Source organism: Oratosquilla oratoria, chromosome 22, assembly GCF_046742065.1.
Source record: "Oratosquilla oratoria isolate Oo_2021 chromosome 22, ASM4674206v1, whole genome shotgun sequence".
NCBI lineage: Eukaryota > Metazoa > Arthropoda > Malacostraca > Stomatopoda > Squillidae > Oratosquilla > Oratosquilla oratoria.
Genome location: NC_134798.1, coordinates 44,514,493 through 44,538,169, shown reverse-complemented (window position 1 = coordinate 44,538,169; position 23,677 = coordinate 44,514,493). Strand labels below are relative to the sequence as shown.

Here is a 23,677-nt window from a genome sequence, read left to right as displayed (position 1 = left end):
TTCTCGCAAGACTGCAAAGAATTCCTTTGATGCTTCCGAACTCTCTTGGGCTGGGTAGTGCTAGAGAAATAATAATAATGATGCACACACACAACTCTTGGCCTATGTAATTTCACCCACTGGGATGGTTTCGATATGTGGAAAGGAGTGAAGATTTGTAAAAGGTGTGGTAGGCAGAGGTTGATGAAGTGAACTTCATCAAACCACAGAGGACAAAATGGATGGATGGGGTGAAAGGCATTGAGCAAGGAAGGGCCAAGGCAGAAGAAAGGGGAGAGTGAAGAATGGCTATATACATGATACTGTTATACAAGGAAGGTAGGGAGTGGTTATGCATTTTGACAGTTCAAATTACCCCCACCCCCCCATTTTTCCCCATGAGGGGAGTGAAAGGGGGACTGCTTATTAAGTGAAAGTCTTGCTTCTGACCCAGGGCTGTAGGCAGGATGCAGGGATGACGCATCCACAAGGAGCCAAGATGAGACAGGAAAATGTGGTGGATGGGAGTGGAATGGGTACCCTCCTTGTAAGGTGGAAAAGCCACTTTGTGTATATATATATAGATGAATGTACTTTCATCGAAATTTGCTTCAACTCCTCCACTCTACTCCACAGCCCGAGAGAAAAAGTATTTTCATAAACCATCGCAGTGATTCTTCAACATTAGCCAGCCACCTACACACAGGAAAAAGGAAATGCAATTTCTTTGATTGGCTTTATTTTTCTATATTTAGTTTCCCTTCTGGGCGAGCCTTCTGTCACGTTCCTCAGCAATGGAAAGTTTGACTCCTTTTCCGCGGGGCAGCGACACGTAAGGCTTGACTCCCTTGCCAATCACAAACACATTGTTAAGCCTGCAATTAAGAAAAGCATTAATTCTTCCATGTAATTTCTTTATTAATTCAGTAAATTTAAATCTTTTGAGGTGTACCTATCCTGGGTAATGTCTTGTTAGATGGAGTTTGCTAACAAAACGACCATTGAATAGTTATTGCTATTGGCCCCTACTGAAACCTCAAGACTACACAGTCAACAGGTACTTCCTGAGCCATGCCAAATAAATGTGGATGATAGATTCAAATTAATGATGCAAACTCCCCCTATAAGGATATTAGGACAGTGCTCCTTAGAGGAATTTGCAACGTGGAATTTAAAGGACCATGCCCTTGGTCCAACTCACTGGTTGCAAGAACGAACTGCTGTCACCTCGACCTCCACCACAAGTAGTGGTGCTCAATCAGTGAGCATCCAACAACAAATACTCAATTTTTCTTCTTTCTATTCATTCCAAATTTAACCTTTTGAGGTGCATATATGTATATACCAAATGCTCTCCCTTACAAGGGAAGCAGCCTAGTCAAAACCATGCACCCATCACCCTTAATTCCATCTTAAGTTCCTTGTGGTTGAAGGATCTCATACTAACTGCTTCACTTACACAGTAACCCCATTCCCTTATGCCCTGCCTTCCTTGTTGAACAGATGTTCCCTCTTGCTCAAAACTCCAACCATCCTTCCATTTCATCCTTGGTCATCCCCCCAAGTTCACTTCATCCACCTCTGCCTAACACACCTTTTACTAATCTTTCTTCATTCACTTTCCATGTGTCCAAAAATTCCAATAATCATTCATCAGCCTCTCTTTCATCCCCACTCTCCTTATCTTCTCGTTTCTCACTAATCCTTGTAACCCTTACCATACTTTTCGGACACTATCTTCAACACGATTCAACTCCTATCTGGTTCTTTTAAATTACAACTCTACAACCCCCTTCATACCTTCTTGCATCCATCCCTAGATGCATGTTTCTTATAATACTCCTACATGGTAAGAGGTGGGACTTCGCCAGGGGGGTGTTATGTCGTCATGAATGGGGTGGAGAGATGATAGAGAAAATGCAGAAAAATGGGTAATCTGCTAGTTGTTGTTTGCTGATGACACTGTACTAGTAGCGGGATCAGGAGCATTATGGAAATTAAGAGACAGTTTGGGAAAGTGTACAAAAGAAGAAAGTTGAAGATAAATGTGGGTAAAAGTAAGGTGATGGGATGTAGAAGAGGAGAGGATGGCAGCAAATTGGAAGTGAATATTAATGGAGACTGGAGGATGTAGATAGGTTTAGATACTTGGGTGCATATGTGGTGGGAAAGGGCAGTGTGGAGGTAGATATAAAATGTAGAATGAGAAGGAAGTAAATGCCTTCGGGGATTAAAGTGTGTCATAAGAAATAGACATTTGGGAATGGATGCAGAGAGGAGATTGTATGAAGGAATGATTGTGCCAACAGCACTGTATAGGGTAAAAACATAGAACATGTGTTCAAGATGAAATACCTGAGAAGTATGGTAGGGGTTACTAGGTTGGATAGTGTGAGAAACAAGGAGAGGAGGAAAAGGAGTTTGGAGATAGGGTTGATGTAACAGTATTGTGATGGTTTGGACACATGGAAAGAGTGATGAAAGATTAGTAAAAGAGGGAGTGAACATGAGGGTGCAAACAAGGATGAGATGGCTGGGGTAAAAGGGGCATTGGGAAAGAGGAGAATATCTGTTGAGGGAGAAGATTGTGTATGGATGTTGCTGTGATGCATGGAACGGTGTGGGTGGGGGATTGGGGGGTCATCAAGGGAGTATGCGAGAATATTCATGGAGCCCGAACGGAATCTCCCTATCTTTTTCTACATGGGAGAGCGAGAGTGAGGGGTTTCCGATTAATAAACGCAACCTTGCTGATGTGCTGAGTGTTGCTGCATTGCTTCTGACCCAGGACAGGAGGGGCCACAAAAAGGGGGAGGGAGGGTTGGTGAATGGGAGGAGTATGTGGGAATGAATTAGGTGGGAGTGGATTTATGCTTTTGAATATGGCTCCCTCCAAGTCTGCCACATACAATCACCTCTTCATGTAATCCCTTTACATCCCCAGATGCCTCATTCTCATAACACTTAATCCCCCAAGCCCTTTACTTGCTTCTCACAATCTATTCCTCTACCCCACACCCCACTATTTCCTACCACATATAACCCAAGGTGCTTAACACTGTCCACTTCCTCCACCCTTTCTCCTTTATGACTTGCACCCAACTCACTGTCATCCTCACCCTTTTAAATCTCACTTGCTACTCATGACGCCTACGTAAGCGTCACCTTAAGGAAGTGGTTGATACCTCCTCCAACCCTGCCACAAGCAGGTGTATCTACCCTGGGTAATGTTTTGTTATTTGGTGTTAGCTAACAAAACGACCATTGAATAGATTTTACTATTGGCCCCTACTGAAACCTGAAGACCACAGAAGTCAACAGGTACTTCCTGAGCCATGCCAAATGCAGCAAATCCTTCAAACTTTTGGTAGTGTATTAACAAATGCTTCTACCTAATTACCATAAAACTGAGACATGGGCATACAGACAGAGCATTAACCCCCAAACGTCTTCTCTAAACACTATATACAACCTAGACACTGATACATTTGGACAAATTTCTAGTTCTTCCGGAATCACCATCCTGCCACCATCATTCCATTACTTGCCCACATTCACTTGCAACTTCCATCAGTCATTCACCATGTCACTAACTGCTTTAATCCTCTTTAGAATTGGCTAGTGTCATCCAAAACTGGTTCACCTCCAATGACCTTTACTATCACACAAGTTCTACATCTGCCTAGCATTTCTGTTAAATTAACTAACTTACCAATCAATCTTGACAGCCATTGACATGAACCATTTCCAACCCTTATGCATACCCTACTAGTGAACTGACCACCTTGGACATCCCCCATCATTCCTTTCATGCATCTGCAATGAACTCCACAAAAAGCCACTTTCAACCCTAATTGTGCACAGTACATGAAACCTAAAGGCAAAAATTATTAAGCACCAACACATTTACTCTTAAACCTCTTACCTGGTGGCAAAAGTGTGCCCCAGCGAGTCCTTTACATGAACAATGTCAAAGCTTCCAGCATGACGTTCTCGGGACACGATGGTTCCAACACGCCCCAAGTTACGACCTCCAGTGATCATGCAGAGATTTCCTGAAATGGGACACTTGTATGAACAAATTGAATAAAATCAGACATACATGCAAACATATACCAATGTTTTTTCCTCCCCTTAGAAAGGAGGTAGCCAAAGTCAAAGGCATAAATCCACTCCCATTTATCACCCCTCCCTCTTTCTTGGCTCCTCCTTGATGATAGGTCATCCCTGCATCTTGCCCACTGCCCTGGGTCAGAAGCAATGCAGCAAGACACAGCATATCCACAGCAAAGCTGCCTGATTTAATCAGCAATACTCCCCCCCCCCCTTGCAGAACAGAGAAATCCTTTCGGGCTGTATCAAAATATTCACACACTCCCTCCATCCCCCACATTACACAGCCACTCACCACTATCGTCTTTTCCCTTCCTCAACAGTCATTCTCCTTTCCTAATGCCTGTTTTACCACATCCATCCATCTCATTCCTGGTTGTCCTCTAATGTTTGTTCACTCCCTCCACCTCTACCTTCCACACCTTATACTAATCTTTCATCATTCATTTTTTCCATGTGTCCAAACTACCTCAATAGTTTATCATCAACCCTATCTCCCGTCATTCAGGAGGTGCTAAGATAAGAGGGAGGGTGGAGGGGTGTGGAGTGTATTCAGGGATGGAATGGGTGGGAATGATTTTATGCCTTTTTCTTTTGGGCTACCCCCCTTGGTATATGTATGTATCAACCCTATCTCCCAACTCCCTTTCCACCCCCATTCTTTTCCTCACCACCCTGTTTCTCACTCTATCCGCCCTCCCTATCATTTCATGCATTTCATCTCAAACAGAGTTAAACTCCCCTCTGATGTTCCACGTTTCTGCTCCATGCAGTACTGTCGGCACAATCACTCCACAATCTCCTCTTAGCATCCATTCCCAAATGACTGTTTCTCATTCCACTTCAACACCCCCCTTTGGCATTTACTCGCTCCTCTCAATCTACATTCTACCTCCACTTCAATCACACATTACTTAATACATGTACTAATGTCCCCACTTTGGGTAATGCTACACTTGCAATTTGAGCTGAGGTAGCGACCATTAAGTGGGTTTCTTTAATCTTGGCCCCCTACTGTACCTTGATTTCATAAAAAAGAAACCAGGCACTCAAATGGCCAGTTATAAACAAACAAGTCTACACCAGGAAGAAGAAAGTACAAATGCTTAAGATCCCTTCACTCTTGTATAAGATGTCCAAATAACCTCATTACACCCAAGGGAGTAAAAGGTAAGCAAAGATAGTATATGGAGGGATGATGGAGAAGAAAAGAACATTCGCTGATAGGTTACATAATAGGACAAGAGAATCATGAGAATTACAATGAAGAGAGAAGTAAAGCATAAGATAAAGGAGGCAGAGGCAGATGTGTAATGTGGTAAGAGTATGACAAAAATTTGAAAGTAAATGATTTTTGGGAGGAAATTAACCCTGGACAGGTAGCGTTGTCAGATCCGCACCAAGGCGCTGCGCAAAACAAGTTTTTTTGTTTCTGCACATAGACGCCTAGCATGATCTCATTTGTATTTCAGGGACCGTTACTCATTCACCGGCCTCAGTGGAAGCAACATTTGTGTCACCTCTGCTCCGCCACCTTCACCAGCTATCGCCCTCCAAAGTTGTAAATGGTGCATATCTAACACCACGCTACCGTTATTCGGGTAAGTCACACAATTGCAAAAATTTTGCATTACTGCATTATTACTTTGTGAAATAATTTTATTGTGTTTATCGGAAAATATCAGTGAATGGTGTAGCTACCCGTACCAATCACCATATTGGAACAGAGGGCAGCAAAAATGTGATTTTGAGGCCAATTTATAATTTTCAATTTTTTTCTATCATCAGATTTCAGCATGGCAAAGAGAAGCCTGACGGAGGAGGAGTAATTGCAGGCCCTTTTCGTGAGTAGCGATGAAGAAGAGCCTTCTACAGTGACTTTTGAAGCATATGCCCTCTCTGCCCTTCCTCTTCTAATGCCAGGACCAAGCTTCTGTGTGCAAAGTGCCATAAACCTGCATGTAACTCGCATGTCAACTACATCTGTGGCCAGTGCCATCACGCGTGGTAAGTTTCACTAAATTTTTACAATTTTTTTCGTAATCAAGTAAAGTGTTATTTCTATATTCAGCATTTTTTCTCCTTCGTAGAGCCTTTATAAAAAATATATATATATATATATATAAATATATATATATTATATATATATATATAATATATATAAAAAAAAAAAAAAAAAAAAAAAAAAAAAAAAAAAAACAATAAAGAAGGGCATAATGGTAAATGGGTATAATAGCCCAAAGTGAAAATAACAGATATGACACCACACTACATGTACCGTGAGAGTTTGTCCACGCTACCTGTCCAGGGTTAAGAGGAAGAGGAGGCGAATCAAGTAGAGAAAAAAAGGTAAAAGGTGCTGATGGAGACATGATAATGGAAGAGACAGCAGTGAGAGGATGATGGGCAGAGTATTTTAGCAAGTTGCTAAATGTAGGAGGATTAAAGGGAAAACTAGTTGCAGTAGGAAGCACTAAGAAAATGACCATGATTAATGAGGAAACTGAAGGAGAAATATGGAAAGAATGTGAAATTAGTTATTAAAATGACAAGAGCAGATAAGGTACCCAAGTTAGATGGATGTCATGCGGAGTGTCTAAAAAAGGGAGTAACGGTGATGGTGAACTGGCTGCTGAGGTTGTTTAATGTAGAGCACCAGAGCTTGTATAGTTCTGCTTTACATAGGGAAAAGGGGACAAGCATGAGTAATAGTTTCAGAGATCAGTTTGTGTAGTTGGAAAGGTTTATGGGAAGATTTTGATTGAAAGTATTAGGAGAGGAAAATAGGAAGTAATAAAGCTTTAGGAAAAGAAGGACGTTTCCAGGGCTTTATGGATTTGGACATTGCTTATAACAGGGTAGACAGGAAGGCACTCAGAGGTTTTACAATTTGGGATAGGAGGTGCGAGAGGTCAATGCAAGGGATTGGAGATGATTAAAGAAAATGGAGAAAGTGGGAGGTGAGCCAGCTGTTGTTTGCTGACGACACTGTGCTTGTGGCAGGATCGGAGGAGGGATTGAGGAAGTTGGTGGCAGAGTTTGGGAGAGTATGTGATAGAAGAAAGCTAAAGATAAATGTGGGTAAAAGTAAGGTGACGAGATGTACAAGGGGTGAAAGTGGCAGTAGACTGGAAGTGAGCATTAAGGGAGAGCGACTGGAGGAAGTGGATAGTTTTAGATACTTGGGTGCAAATGTGGCAGGAAAAGGTGGAGTGAAGGTGGAGGTAGAATGTAGATTGAGAGAAGCGAGGAAATGCCTTGGTGGATTAATGAGTGTAATGAGTAGTAGACATTTGGGAATGGATGCTAAGAGGAGACTGTATGAAGGAGTGATTGTGCCAACAGCACTGTATGGGGGCAGAAACATGGAACATAAGAGAAGAAGAGAGAAGGAGTTTGAATGTGATGAGGTGTCTGAGAAGTATGACGGGGGTTACTAGGCTAGATAAAGTGAGAAATGAGGAGGTGAGGAGGAGAACAGGGGTGGAAAAGGAGCTGGGAGATAGGGTTGATGAAAGAATATTAGGATGGTTTGGACACATGGAAAGAATGAGTGAAGAAAGTCTAGTAAAAGAGGTATGGACAGCAGATGTGGAGGGAGTGAACATGAGGGAACATCCTAGGATGAGGTGGATGGATGGGGTGAAGCGGGCTTTGGGGAAGAGGGGAATGTCTGTTGAGGAATCTGTTGAGGAAGGACGGGAGAGGACAAAAGACGGGTGAATGGAGAATGGTTGTGTATGGATGCTGTTGGGGGGTGAGGTAGTATGTGTGAGCAAAATTTGACTCAGCACGAAGGGGTTTCTCCCCGTCCTCTCCTTTTATGCAATGGGGGGACAGAGAGGGGGGGGTCGCCGATTTAATGAAGCGGCCTTGCTGTGGATGTGCTGTGTCTTGCGACACTGCTTCTGACCCAGGGCAGTGGACAAGGTGCAGGGATGACCTGTCATCCAGGAGGTGCTCAGATAAGAGGGAGGGTGGAGGGGTGTGGAGTGTATTCAGGGATGGAATGGGTGGAAATGATTTTATGCCTTTCCCTTGTAAGGGGGAAAAAGCCTTGGTATTTGTATGGATAGGAGGAAAGCTTCTAAGAGCAGTTGAGAGTTTTTACTAGAAAAGCCTGTCAGAATTAGAAATAGTGTATGAATGGTTTGAGGTAAAGGCAGGACTTCCCCCAGGGATGAGTTATGTTGCCTTGGCTCTTCAATCTATATATGGATGGGGTGGTGTGAGAGGTAAATGCACAGGTTGGGAGGATTGGATGATGGTTAAAGAAAATGGAGAAAAATGGGAGATAAGCCAGTTGCTGTTTGCTGATGATACCACTTACAGCAGGATCAGACAGGGATTAATTAAGGTGACTGTGTGTGTGAAAGATATCTCACTGGTCTGAAGGGATTTCTCCCAGTCTTCTCTTTCTGCATGTGGGGATGGGGAGGGAGGATCACCAATTAAATGAAGCAGACTTGCCGTGTCTTACTATATTGCTTCTGACCCAGGGCAGTGGGCGAGATGCAGGGATGATCCGTTATCCATGAGGAGCCAAGAAAAGAGGGAGGAGAAGGGTGGTGAATGGGAGTGGTGTATGTGGGGATGAAATGAGTGGAATAGATTTATACTTTCATTTGACTAAGGCTATCTCCCTTGTAGGGGGGAAAAGCCACTGGTATATGTATGTATTCCATAGAAGTGTCATTCCCATCTTTTACTATACAACTTAGGTCAAGGTCACTACAAACATACAGCATGGTCAGTTACAGAAGAAAAACGTGCAACTTCATCAAACCATACTCTCCTACTCATCTTTCCCACATCATCTCAGGGATGAAAATTCATTCCATCTGTCACACTGCTCTGGTCATCAGCAATAAAACAAGGCACAGACCTTCAACAATAGTGCACAACAGCCAGAACTTTAATGCCCACCCCCTACATTCAAAATTAACTGTGAACATCCATTCACTAAATTTTGCACTCTCACTCAACATACCTAATGTTTACAAGCTTCATGTAGGATCATTCAACCCAATGCAACAATGACCAGATTTTACATACATCACTTTATATCTTTGTCCCAATACAGCAAAGTTTAAACTCACCAGAATCAAACTTAATGAAGTCCTTCACCTTGCCCTTCTCCAGATCATAAAGCACTGAATCATGGACCTTCACGAGGGGATCTGGGTAGCGCATGGTGCGACCATCGGAGGTGACGATGAAGGGGACATTCTTGGGGCCCACAGACACTTTCTTCACCTTGCACAGTTTGTACTGCAAGGAAAATGCACTTTATACAAACTGCTTTAAAGAATTTGTATCAACCTCTTCAATACTAGTCAAATTCTCACATGCAGCATCAGATACCTGAGGTATGACAATTGATGCATCAAAATACACATTTTATAAAATCACTGTTGTATTCCTCATACTCCTTCACTGAGAAATAATAAACACAACATGAGCAAGACAATTCACTCGGCTACAACTACAAAATATAATCAAGACGCCGACACCAGGATCCTCTTATACCATCATGATGCCTATGTCGGCATCACTGTATGGAAGTTCCCTTGCATCAGATCCCAATCCTCTACAATATAGTAATGCTTGGGTTTCATGTCTCAAATGTATCAACAAGAAAATTGCACACAACCTTCCCAATACAGTGAACCATGCCTATCCGAAACTCATCATTTGCAAACCTGCATATCCATAAAACTTCCCATCAAACCTAACAAATGCATATTTGCAATTCTCTCACTTATCTACACTTTTTAATCCCCCAAGGCATTTACTTGCTTCCCTCAGTCTACATTCTACATCCACCTCTACTCCCTTTCCTGCCACATTCGCAACAAAATATCTAAAGCTATCCAATTCCCCCAGTCTCTCCCTTAACCTCTTCAGTACAGGCCAAAATCTCACAGGCAGCATTAGCTGCCAGACGTACAATGCGTCGTAATAATACTCGCATCATAAAATATAGTCACCTCTTATATCAATTGTTCTCTCTTTCACCCGTGAATTTTGATAACCATAGAAAATGTGATGAAATGTTTAGAGAGTATGTCATTACGCAGGGGCAACTACAATAAATATAATCAAGACGCCGATATGGCAGCCTCGTGTATCCACTTGCTCCTCATGCCGCCTACGTATGCGGCACCGTATGGAAGGGGTTAATATTCACTTCCAATTTGTTGCCATCCTCTCACCTTGTACATTTCATCATTTTACTTTTACCCACATTTATCTTCAACTTTCTTCTTTCGCACACCTTCACAAACTCCATCATTAACATCCTTTCCCCTTATTTAATCACAAGCATTTGTATCTCAACTTGTACTTGAAAAAGCTGTAATAAGCGAAACGTCGTACAAATAAAGGCTCCGTCCTCATATGGTGTTTATCTAGTCAATCCTTCATCCCTCCCCTCCCCTGATCCTACTACAGTGTCCTCAAACAAAAATGGACTTCTCATTTTTCTCAAATTTCTTTAAACATATCCATCCCTGTCCCATTATCCTCTCACACCACCCATCCATGTAAATTGAGCAGCCAAGGTGACATAACATGTCCCTGGTGAGGTCCCACCTTTACCTTAAACCACTCACTCCATTTCTAACGCAGGCTCTATTACGCTCGTAAAAACTCACGACTGATCTTTACAGCAATACCTCCCACCTCGCCTTCATGGTTAGGTTATTACTAGGCTGAGAAACGAGGTGAGGAGAGTGGAGATGGAAAAGGAGTTGGAGGATATAGTTGATGAGAGTATTGGGATGGTTTGGACACAAGGAAAGGATGAAGAATGATTAGCAAAAGAGGTATGGAAGGCAGAGGGAGTGAACATTAGGGGGTGACCAAGGATGAGATGGATGGATGGTGTAACAAGGGCATTGGGAAAGAAGGGAATGTCTGTTGAGAAAGGGAGATGATAGGGGTGAGTGGAGAATGGTTGTGTATGGATGATGCTGTGATATATGTTAGGGAATGGATAGGGGATAGGGGGTGGGGGTCACCAATCAAATGAAGTGGCTTTGCTTTGTCTTGCTGAATTGCTTCTGACTCAGGGCAGTGGGCGTGATGCAGGGATGAACCATCACCCGGGAAAAGCCAAGAAAAGAGGGAGGGAGGGATGGTCAATGGGAGGGTGTGTGTGGGGATAAAATGGGTGGAAGTGGATTTATGCCACTGACTGGCTACTTCCCTTGTTGGGGGGAAAAAAGCCTACAGTATATGTACTATTAAAAAGGGTATTCAACATACACATACCAATGGCTTTTTCATCCTTACAAGGGAGGTAGCCAAAGTCACAAGGCAACTCCACTCCCATCCACCACCCTTCTCCTCCCTCTTTTCTTGGCTCCTGGATGATGAGCCATCCCTGCATCTTGCCCACTCCCCTGGGTCAGAAGCAATGCAGAAAGACAGCACATCCACAGCAAGGCAGATTCATTTAATTGGCAACCCCAACCCTCCGTCCCCCCATGCAGAAAGAGAAAAGATAGGGAGAAATCCCTTCGGGCTTGAGGAGGGAAAGAAAAATCTCACATTACCACTCCCTTCCATGAATCATCCATACACAACCATTCTCGACTCATACCTATTACTGTCTTCTTTCCTCAACAGGCATCACACTCTCCTTATGCCCTTTTTATCCCATCCATCTCATTCTTGGTTGTCCCCCTCCTATTCACTCCACCTCTGCCTTCCACACCTCTTTTACTAATCCTCACTCACTTTTCATGTGTCCAAACAATCCCAATACTCTTTCATCAACCCTATCTTCATACCCCTTTTCCACCCCAGCTCTCCTCCTCACCTCGTTTCTCTCGCTATCCAGCCTAGTAAACCCTACCACATTTCTCACATTTAAACTCTTCCTCTCTCGTATTCCTTGTTTCTGCCCCATAGTGCTGTCAAATCCCCATCTGGGGTAGTGGCTGCATGTTATTGCGAGGTATGAATCTAACTGGTAATGTGCAACTAAAACTAGGAACTATATGGAGTGCACCCACGGACCGGAGCCATATCACTTAATCTGTTTGAGGAAATATCTACTCATAAAGGATATTACTTCATTAAAATGTTATACCCTCACTCTTAATAGTGTACCACTTCTTTGAATGTGCATTTCCAATTTTTTGCCAAACCCTGAATTAGAGAAAGAATACCACCAAAAGTTCCCTCTCAAGATGTAAAAGGCAACTAGCACAGGACAGATGATATGACAATGTATCCTACTCTCTGAACACCTAAAGGGCACATAAAAATATACGGCATTTATAAGGGGTGTCCACTATCCACAATTTTTTGCTGTTCACAATGGGTCTTGGAACCTAACCCTCAAAAATACCAGATCACTTTAAACCTACACTGGGGAGTGACTTGAAAACTTACAGATTTTAATTTACGAGTAGACTTATCTCCTACCAAAGAAGGGTATCACTTCACTTTTATTTATCTATAGACTTTAAACTTTAACACTAGAACATTTCTTCCCAAAGGATAGAATCACTAATTATCAGCACTAAGGAAACCTGAAACTTTATCTTCTAAGCCACATACTGAAATAGTTCCCCCTGCAATCTTCCAAATTTTGCTTCCCCATGCACAACATACCAATGAATATTAAGGATGTTATCTATTAAAAATTGTTTCCACCTTGGGTAATGCTATCTATGCACAAAATCATAACAGCGACCTTAAAATGGATTTCTTTCTAGGCCCCCTACTGTATCCATCATCCAATTCTAGAAAGTGGAAACTCAAAAGGCCGTCCAACAAACTCCAAAATAATTTTTAATTTTACCTTGGCTTCCTCAGCTGTGATGCGGTGTGGGATGAAGCGACCCTTAACGTCATAGAGGATGCGGTAGTACTCGCCAGTCTTCTCCAAACTCACAACATCTGAAACCGATACCTTCATGTAAGGGCATACCAATTTCAGGACTGGAGCATTATTAAACCAATTATGAATGTTTCTTGACTGGTTAACAGGACTGGTCATTAGGTGCCCAGTTCATATACCAACAAGGAAGTCTCTATAGCTCCTGTTTTGACCACAAATGAAAAACTTCAGGTGTGGCTTCGATCAGAAGCAACCCCACCCCCTGCAAGAATTTTTAACATGCTAATTGATGCACACAAGTTTAAACAAATCCTTGTAGCATTTAGTGTTCTTGATGTCATGATATACAAACTTTCATTCAATTTTCCTGTCCTATCTGAATATGAAGTCACCAATTTGGCTGGAAAAGTATTCAACAAAAAGCCTACTTTACAGCTTGTTTCGTCAATTTTATTTTACAGGACTTCAGAGCAGGCTATTTACTAAAGATTTTTCTTTTCATTATTCCCCCCCCTTCTTTTTAACAGCAAATAATAAGTACTTGGGATTTCACCTTGTGAGTCAAAGATCAAATCCCTTTAGGCATTTGTCAGGTTTTCATTACATTCATACCTATATCAACAGACCCTATACAACCCTCATCCCCATCCCATTTCCAGTCTCCACCTCAGCCTTCCACATTCTTTTGGCACTCCTTCACTCACTCATGTGCCCAAACCATACCTGCATTCTTTGATCAACACCACCTGCCTGCTCCTTTCCAGCCCTACTATGTGCCTCATTTCAGCTCTATCCATCCTTGTAACAATACTATACACTTTGCATTCTGTCATCAAACTTGTTCCACTACTTTGTAGTACACAATACCATAACAAACCAAGTGACTTTGTGTGATATTGTTGGATGTGGGCATCATGGGGATAGAGATAAAAAGTTTATATTGTTTTCCTGTGATCTTAAGTCACGGAGAGAAAATATTCACCATACACACAAGCCTGCTCTGGTCATTTCGCATCGTGTAAGTTTCGATTGCTATAGTTAGCCTATAATATTTCGTATCGTGTAAGTTTCGATTGCTATAGTTAGCCTATAATATTTCACTGAAAACATCATTCATATTTTCTACCCCTAATCCATATAATGGATGATACATCCATCTCATGTGTCCCAGTACTGCAGTGTTAGTAATGACAACTGAACCTAATGAGTAGTTTTCCTATGTCAGAAAATGACCCTCCACCTTCTCTAACCATCCTGATGTTAACTAGATTAGCCTCCCTCCGTGCCGCTTCAATTTATTTCTCATACATACTCCCTCACCCCCCACCCACTCCCCCCTCATGCATTACAGCATCATCCATACACAACCATTTTCCATTCACTCTTATCTTCTGTTCTGTCCTCCTTCAACAGACATTCCCCTCTTATCCCATCCATCCATCTCATCCTAAGCTGTCCCCTCATGTTCACTCCTTCCAACTCTTTTACCAATCTTTCTTTGCTCATTCTTTCCATGTGTCCAAACCATCCCAATACCCTTTCACCAACCCTGTCTCCCAACTCCTTTTCCACCCCTATTCTCCTCTTCCTCACCTATTCATTTCCCACTATCCTGCCTGGCAACCCCCACCAACAAGAAACACAACATGAAATGTACCCATGGACTTGCTTCAAATAACTTGTGGATGTTGATAAACATTATATATCAAAATGGACTCTCAGTAATGGAGAGGAACTTGTTTCTCTTTGCATGATGGTGAGCAGGTAAAAGGTTTCACAACTACCAAGACCTTACATGACAGGACAGATATGTAGTCTCAAACTTATCACTGGAGCTCTGTTCAGAAGTGTATTCACTCTTAGCAAGATTTTTTTTTTATAGATTTCTACCAGGAAGAACTTGTGTTATGTATTATAATTTACATTCTAATTTTCCAGTTTTATAACATGTGTGTGCATACTAGCAATAGACAACACTGCATGAAAATGTCCCCTTCCACTTCAAAGAAATTAACCCCTTCCATACGGTGCCGCACACGTAGGCGTCATGGGGAGCGAGTGTATTCGCGAGGCTGCCATATCGGCGTCTTGATTATATTTATTGTAGTCGCCCCTCCATAATGACATTCTTTCTAATTCTTTTGTAATCGCATTTTCTATGGTTATCAAAATTCACGGGTGAAGAGAGAACGATCGATATAAGCGGTGACTATATTTTATGATGCGAGTATTATTACGACACGTCGTACGGCTGGCATTGGTTGCTGCAACCGAGATGTAAGTCCATGACGCCTACGTGTGCGGCACCGTATGGAAGGGGTTAAAGATATTGATTAAAATTATACATCAATACAGACTCAGTAATGGAAAATATTCCTTCTCTTTGCATGATGGTGAGTGGGTCAACGCTATTTCACAACTACTAGACCTAACACTGAGAAATGTCACCGAATACATTGTAGACACATCAAATGGTTTCACAAAGAAGCCCATGAAAGTATACAAGTATGATTACTTTCTTGTCAGTCATGTGACAAATTATCAAAAGTATCTGATTCCGTTTACTGAAGTCAGAAGGAAGTTGAGTTATGCATAAATTCTGTCATTTAGGATGTGCTTCTATTCACATAAAAAATTGAAGATAAGTCATGCTCAACTTAAGATACAAATTATCACATTCTCAAATTAAATATTCATTAATTTTGAATCTTGAATAACAACAATATGACTAATGAGATTCTGATTAATATAAGCTGATTGATTCAAAGTGCAAACTTTAGTATTCTACCTTCTGCAGGTCCTAGTCAACACCTAGGTACAGTGCTGTATAACACTGATATGCCTTAACAAGGCTGATGGTTGGGTTCACATTGTAAACTATAGATGCATGTCTTAGGGTCATGCTGGTCATGTAGCAGCACATTTCTTCAAATTTGGGGCAGCAGAACACTTCAAATTAACCACATGGTTCGATGACACCTACGTAGGTGTCATGAAGTGCGAGTGGGTTCACAAGAATACTGGCATCAGCATCTTCATTATATATTTCTTGTAGGTGTACACAAGTTACCCTTGGATTCTGTCAACTGGTTTATCATATTTTCCATGTTTATTATTCGAGTAAAAGAACAAGTAATACAGCAGTGACTTTATATTTCATAATGTGATAAATCGTACACATGGCAGCTGATACTGCATGCAAAAATTTGATTTATATTAAAGTGGTTAAATAAGCCAGCAGCAGCTATCTTTGTTCTTAGAAATCATCCGAGAAAAATGTCAATCCATTTCCAATCTGTGCTTTCCACACGAGTTTATTTTTCAATATCTGGTCATGGGTCAGTCTTCTTTTCAGACTGTGTGTATCCAAGCTCCCCTTTACTTTATGATTGGAGTTTTCCCTTTAGGCATACCATAAAAAGGCAATGAAGCAATTTTTCTAATCACGCAGTTTGTACAACCAACAGCATAACTGTAAAACATTTTTGTATAAAAAAGTACGATTGTTATCACAACAAATAGCAATGTTTTGCCTCACTATGTGCACACAGGCTTTACGGTATTATTTTAGCTGTTCACACCTACATGATATAGCATTACAAAATTAAATATTAATTTTGTAAATTAAAATACATAATGTACATACAAATACCAAAGGCTTTTTCCCCCTACACGGGGGTAGCCAAAAAGAAAAAGGCATAGAAACCACTCCCACCCATTCCATCTCCTACATATTCCACTCCCCTCCACCCTCCCTCTTATCTTAGCACCTCCTGAATTATGGGTCATCCCTGCATCTTGTGCACTGCTCTGGGTCAGAAGCAGTGTCGCAAGATGCAGCACATCCACAGCAAGGCCGCTTCATAAATTCGGCAACCCCCCCCTCCCTCTCCGTCCCCTCATGCAGAAAAGGAGAAGATGGGAAGAAATCCCTTTGGGCTGCGTCAAATTTTTTTCTCCTACATACTTCCTCATCCCCCATCCACTCCCCCTCATGTATCATAGCATCATCTATACACAACCCCTCTCCATTCACCCCTATCTTCTGTCCTCTCCCGTCCTTCCTCCACAGACATTCCTCTCTTTTGTAATGCCCCTTTCACCCCATCCATCCATCTCATCCTAGGACGCCCCCTCATATTCACTCTTCCACACTCCTTTTACTAATCTTTCTTCACTCATTCTTTCCATGTCTCCAAACCATCCTAATACTCTTTCATCAACCCTATTTCCCAGTTCTTTTTCCACCCCTGATCTCCTCACCTCATTTCTCACTCTATCCAGCCTAGTAACCCCTATCATACTTCTCAAACATTTCATCTCAAACACATTTAAACTTCTCTCTTCCTCTCATGTTTCATGTTTCTGCCCTGTACAATGCTGTTGGCACAATCACTCCTTCATATAACCTCCTCTTAACATCCATTCCCAGATGTCTATTTCTCATTACACTTTTCAATCCACCAAGGCATTTATGTGCTTCTCTCAATCTACATTATACCTCCACCCCCACTCCTCCCTTTCCTGCCACATTTGCACCAAAGTATCTAAAACTATCCACTTCCTCCAGTCTTTCACCCTTAACCCCTTCCATACGGTGCCGCACACGTAGGCGTCATGGACTTAGATCTCGGTGGCAGCAGCCAATGCCAGCCGTACGACGTGTCGTAATAATACTCGCATCATAAAATATAGTCACTGCTTATATCGATCGTTCTCTCTTCACCCGTGAATTTTGATAACCATAGAAAATGCGATTACAAAAGAATTAGAAAGAATGTCATTATGGAGGGGCGACTACAATAAATATAATCAAGACGCCGATATGGCAGCCTCGCGAATACACTCGCTCCCCATGACGCCTACGTGTGCGGCACCGTATGGAAGGGGTTAATGCTCACTTCCAGCCTGCTGTCACTCTCTCCCCTTGTACATCTCATCACCTTACTTTTACCCACATTTATCTTCAGCTTCATTCTTTCACACACCTCAAACTCTATCACTAACTTCCTCAACCCCTCCTCTAATCTTACTACAAGCGCAGTGTCATCAGCAAACAACAACTGACTCACCTCTCACTTTTCTCCATTTTCTTTAACCTCTTCACTCCGGGGCACATCGCACGTCTGGCAGCATTAGCTGCCCGACGTGCGATGTTGAGTCATAATAATCACATTATAAAAAATAGTCAGTGCCCAATCGTTCGTTCTCTTACATCCGTGTATTTTGATAACCATAGAAAATTGATGAAGCCAGTATAGAGAATGAAAATTACGTAGGTACGACTACAATAAATATAATCAAGATGGCGACGTTGGCATCATCGCGTACCCACTTGCTCCTAATGCCTCCTACGTAGGCATCACCGTATGGAAGTGGATAATCATCTCCAACCCCTGACCCACTACCCTTTCATTTACCTCTCGCACCACCCCATCCATGTAAAGATGAATGTAACATGTGATTTTCTTGGCGGAAATAAAAAAAAAAACCTTGCTACAAGCATACCTACTGACAAATGAACCCGCTAGGATACAGTAGACACCACGTCATCTGTCCATTCCAGTAATGGCTTTCACATTGTTGACCAGGTATTATCCAACTACAGGTGACGTTAATAAGCGCCGTTACAAATAGGGGCTCCCTTGGACTTTATGAGAGAACACAGAGTTCTTCCATTGTCTGTTAATTGCCAGTGGTACAATAATAATCGTGCCATCAGCATCTATGATGACAACGATGACCCGGATGATCTTTAGAATTTGAGGTACCAAATTACTAAATATACAACATAAGAATAAAGGAGACTGCAAGAGACCATATGGCCTACACTAGGCAGCTCCGTATCCGTCACCACCTGTCATCCCCTTCCATAAAGTTGTCTAATCATTCTTTAAAACAACTGATAGTTTCAACACTTATACATGGTTACTAAGTTTATTCCATTCATTGACCACCCTATTAGTAAACAAATTCTAGCCTATTTCCTTCATAAATCTAAATTTGTCCAGTTTATACCCATTACTTTGAGTCCTGCCCTGTTGTTTCATTATGATGACCTTGGTTACATCACCCTTGTACCTTTGATCCACTTGAACACTTCGTAAGGCAAATTTCTGAGTGCATGTAATTTTCATCATTCTTCTTTGTACTGATTCTAGTGAATTTATGTCCATTTTGTAGGACGGAGACCAAAACTGTACCGCAAGTCAAGGATGGGTCTAACTATCGCTAGACAGTTTAACCACTTCCATACGGTGACTCCATGAGGAGCAAGTGGGTATGCAATGATGCCGACATCGGCGTCTTGATTATATTTATTGTAGTTATACCTACGTAACCTCCATTCTCTCTAAACTGGCTTTCATCATATTTTCTATGGTTATCAAAATTCACGGGTGAAAGAACGAACAATTGAGCACAGACTTTATTTTTTATAATGTGATTATTATAATGCAACATCGCACATCGGGCAGCTAATGCTGCCAGACGTGCAATGTGCCCCGGAGTGAAGAGGTTAATAATTACCTCTGCACTTCTATTTGCAACCGTCCTAGCAATGAAACCTAATGCTCTATTTGCTTTATTACTGGCACTACTTCCTGGTTTTATAGGTTAGGTTAGGCTAAGTTAGAATTTATCATCTTTTCATTTCTTCGACCTCTTCATCTATCAAACTGCGACTTTGTTCATTTGTAAATTAGCAACTTTAATTATTGATTTCCATCAAGAAAATCACATTACATTGATTTATTTTAATCTACAAAATTGATATTTTCTATTGCTACATTACATAGGTGAGCACCACTAAAAATTTACCGTTTTTACATGTAAACATTGGAAGGGACTATACTAAAGCACCAAATCTTTTTTCAATACCACTTTTCATTAGTTTCCAGCAATTACTTACTGGAACTCTCCTTTTGATGTAACCAGTGCCAAAACTATCCAAGAAATTAAAATATATTAATGACATTGCCTATGGCACACATCTGCCTATTCCATACCACATTTCACTTGGTTAGGTAGCTAGGTAGGTCAAACACCACCAGAGGCGCCACCGTCGATGACGAGCACAATAGCGCGTCATTTTATGCGCACGCCATGCAAACAGCTAAATTTACATACCACCGGAAATTTCATTCATACAAATGTTATACGAGTGTATTTACTACTATCGTAGTAAATTTAAAACAATTTTATCAGTTACATGTCGGTACATAAAAACAAAAGATAAACATGGCGGCTTGCATTCAGCAGTAAATCGAAAATTGGTTAATTTTTCAGCATAAAAAATGAGCTAAATAAATTCAGTGCTGGCAACTAACCAAAATAAACGAAAACTACTAGTCTCGCGGATTATTCTAATACCAAAATAAAGGCAGCGTGTTACGGTAGAGCTGAGAAATCGGTGGTTTTAATTAGTTGTTTTTTTTTCTATCGGGTAGGATTATCGGATAACAACATCAACATCCATCCCGCCATCTTATCTATCACTGGTGGTATGGATCAAACTTCACTCTATTAAGTTTCTTACTATTATGTTATTAGTGTAATAGACTTATAGTTGAATTATTTGAACTATTTCCTTTAAAATGTGTGATTTTCATGTAATTTGATCAAAGAGAAAAAACGTTTTTATCCTCCGTAATATTACGGACCACAGCTACGATTCGTCCTGCCAGCTATCTATGATCACTGGTGGTATGGATCAAACAACACTATTAAGTTAGTTACTATTGTGATTAGTGTAATAGCTTGCATATAGTAGAATTATTCAAACTATTTTCTTTAAAATGTGTGATTTTCATGTAAATTGATGGTATTCGTAGCTGTGGTGGGTAATTTTGCAGAGGATAAAAACGTAATTCTATGATCAAATTACATGGAAATCACAAATCTTAAAGAAAATAGGTCAAATAATGCAACCATATGCTAAATATTTATATAAAATTGTGCCTTTCAGTAAAAACCGTCATTGTTTACGTTTGATCGGCGACGAGTAAGACCGCACATTTCGGCCCGATTTCCTCGGACAAAATAGGACCAATTTAATTCAATTCAAAATGCAATATCTCGAGAACTAGGACAGCTAGATGGATACTTCTAATTGCATTATACTCATAGCGAGTTTTTGCATCCCATGAGAACTACTTCAGCTCAAATATCAGGAATTCCATTTTCATATTGACCTAGCTAGCTCAGCCCATCAGCGGCTTGAAACGTCATCTTTGTTTTTATACATGTGGAGATCGAAAAAATTAAAGTATGATTCATTCATCTACTCCTAACCGTGGTGGGCCATCTAAGTCAAGTAGATGGTTCAAGTTAACCCTACAGCCCATGCGAGCATCACCCACTTCCACTAATTTTATGTTCGCAACAATCCCAGGCATTACATGGCTTCATGCAAATATATATACATATAACTTGGTATGTTGTGGTAGAGGGGATACATGATGCACAAAACATTTCTACCACACATTGGAGTTCTTTCCCAGAATCACCCATTTTTTGAGTTTGAAAATTTATATTCAATAGAATGAATACATGTTAGGTTAGGAACTAAGGGTCACTGTAAGTTTGTTAAACATCAGAGTTTGTGTGATTCTGGTATCTTGTGATCTAAATTACTTTAACAATTTGCAAGTATTTACATCTCTCTTACCCATGAAGCCTGTGGGGTAGGTTGGGTCAGTGCGCACCTTGCCGTCAATTCTCACGTGGCGCTGCATAGCGATCTTGGTCACTTCAACATTTGTCAAGGCATACTTCAGGCGGTTACGGAGCAGCAGGATTAGGGGTAGACATTCTCTTAGCTTATGGGGGCCAGTGGATGGTCGGGGTGCATACACACCACCCAGTTTGTCCAACATCCACGACTTTGGGGCACATAGCCGCTTCAAGTGGTGCTTTGGTCCACGCTGAAAACAAAATAAAATTAAATTTATTTCTTGTAAATACTACTGGCATGGTACCCTACTACTGGCCAACACTGCTGTAGAGGCAATTCCTGTATGTCATCTAACGGCCGATTAAATTCAATATGGTTCATGTACACATGAAAGAATGTATATATATTAATGTTCCTGGAGTATATCATTTCAAATTCATAACAGCAGTATTTCCACACTAATTATAACTCGGCTCACATTCGTTCAAAAACAACTTGTATCCCGGGTGAGCAAAGTGAAAAGTAAACATTAGACTTCATCGCAAAAATATGAAGCCATCAACAATATATACACCGTTTATCACAACTATTAATAACGTCTGACCCTTTAAGATGAACTTGACACTATACTGCTTAAGATTTGTTTCCAGATTTACAAAATATAATCAATAATATAGTAACACTGATCGCCACTCACAGCCATGTTTCTGTCTCGTAGTAGAAGGGCCGTCCGTTCAGATGTCGCTACATACTCCAAATCTCAGGGACCTGAAATACAAGAATAATGTCGATTCGATTGTGTTAGGAAAAATACACGCTTATCTGTAAAATACCTGTAAAACATATGAAACCAGTTGGCAATATATATTATTTTTCAAATATACACATTAATTTTAGTTATCACATATCGAATTATTTACAATTTTTAAAAATGTGACAACTGAGGTACACGGCCTAATTACGACAATACCCATACTAATGAAGAAGAATAAAATGGGGAAAATACAAAAAGGATCATCCAGATAATATCTAGTATATAGGAGAAACCATGCAAGATGGACTTGTTTTTAAAATAAACAGAAAAAGAGACACGGAGGAAGTGACAACGTCAAGCGCCTCTTTGGCTTAAAAATGTTGAAGGACGTCCAATTTCAAGTTAGGTATGATAGATTAAAAAAATACAATACATCCAGTAACATAGCCCATTTCCTGCATATTATAAATAGGTTTTCGTGTCGCTAGAGAAAATTAAAACATTTATAACGTCTTTTTAGCATGGGAGACGCATTAGTGAAGCAGCCTTGCTGTGGATACACTATGTCTTGCTACATTGTTTCTGACCCAAGTCAGTGCGTGTACAGCAATGTCCTGTCATCCATTAGGAGCTAAGATGAGAAGGGGAAAGGGAGTGGGAGTGGGTACGTGCCTTTGACTTGGCTACCTTCCTTATAAGGGGGGGTATCTTTTTTTTTTTTTTTGTATAGAAAAGATGAATAAATCTCTAGACATAGTAAAACATTCTGTAATGCTTCCGTGATGTGTGACCGTGTGATACTTTTGAATCGTTCTTTTTAAAGAAAATTGAAAATACCCAACATTATTCATCGACCTTAAACCACATGCTATGACAATACTCTTTCGTTGAGGCACGAATGCAGTGAGAGCAGCTTCCAGCCTGTGCGCTACAAGGAGTCTGTTTTGGGTTTCACCTTGGTCTTTGGATCACGTGTTGGACACGTGATCGACCGCTATTTTCCTCCCGGAAGAGAGCTCAGAGCTCGTATGTCCGATCTATGGGTAATACTATGACCTTACACGCACACACACACACAACTCCCCCCACGAGAGTTGGAGTAACGACTCGAAGCACAGCGATACTGAAATAATTCCAGCTCTGGGCAGGATTCGAACCAGGTACCGCCGGTATCGCTAGACTGACAATCTGTGACTCTACCAACCGCGCCATCGAGTGTAAAAATATAATAATATGTTAGTACATGACCCGTCATCCAGGAGGTGCTCAGATGAGAGGAAGGGTGGGAGGGGTGTGGAGTGTA

The 23,677-nt window shown here is 41.1% G+C and overlaps 1 protein-coding gene across 1 annotated transcript; it reads right to left on the bottom strand.

Annotated features, from left to right (window-relative positions):
- Positions 1-701: 701 nt before the first annotated feature.
- Positions 702-22,388, bottom strand: RpS4 (ribosomal protein S4). Its single transcript, XM_076205853.1, has 6 exons — positions 22,318-22,388; positions 21,615-21,870; positions 12,908-13,005; positions 9,192-9,363; positions 3,905-4,034; positions 702-854 (listed from the first exon to the last, which is right to left on the bottom strand). Exons 1-6 carry the CDS (start codon positions 22,321-22,323, stop codon positions 731-733), a joined length of 786 nt encoding a protein of 261 aa, XP_076061968.1. The 5' UTR covers positions 22,324-22,388; the 3' UTR covers positions 702-730.
- Between the last annotated feature and the right edge of the window lie 1,289 nt (positions 22,389-23,677).

Excerpts from the sequence above, each read along its gene's own strand:
- RpS4 (XM_076205853.1), bottom strand. Across the intron at positions 9,364-12,907 it reads TCACAGCTGAGGAAGCCAAG|TACAAACTGTGCAAGGTGAA; the intron begins GTAAAATTAAAA and ends TTTTCCTTGCAG. Across the intron at positions 4,035-9,191 it reads CTTCATTAAGTTTGATTCTG|GAAATCTCTGCATGATCACT; the intron begins GTGAGTTTAAAC and ends GTCCCATTTCAG.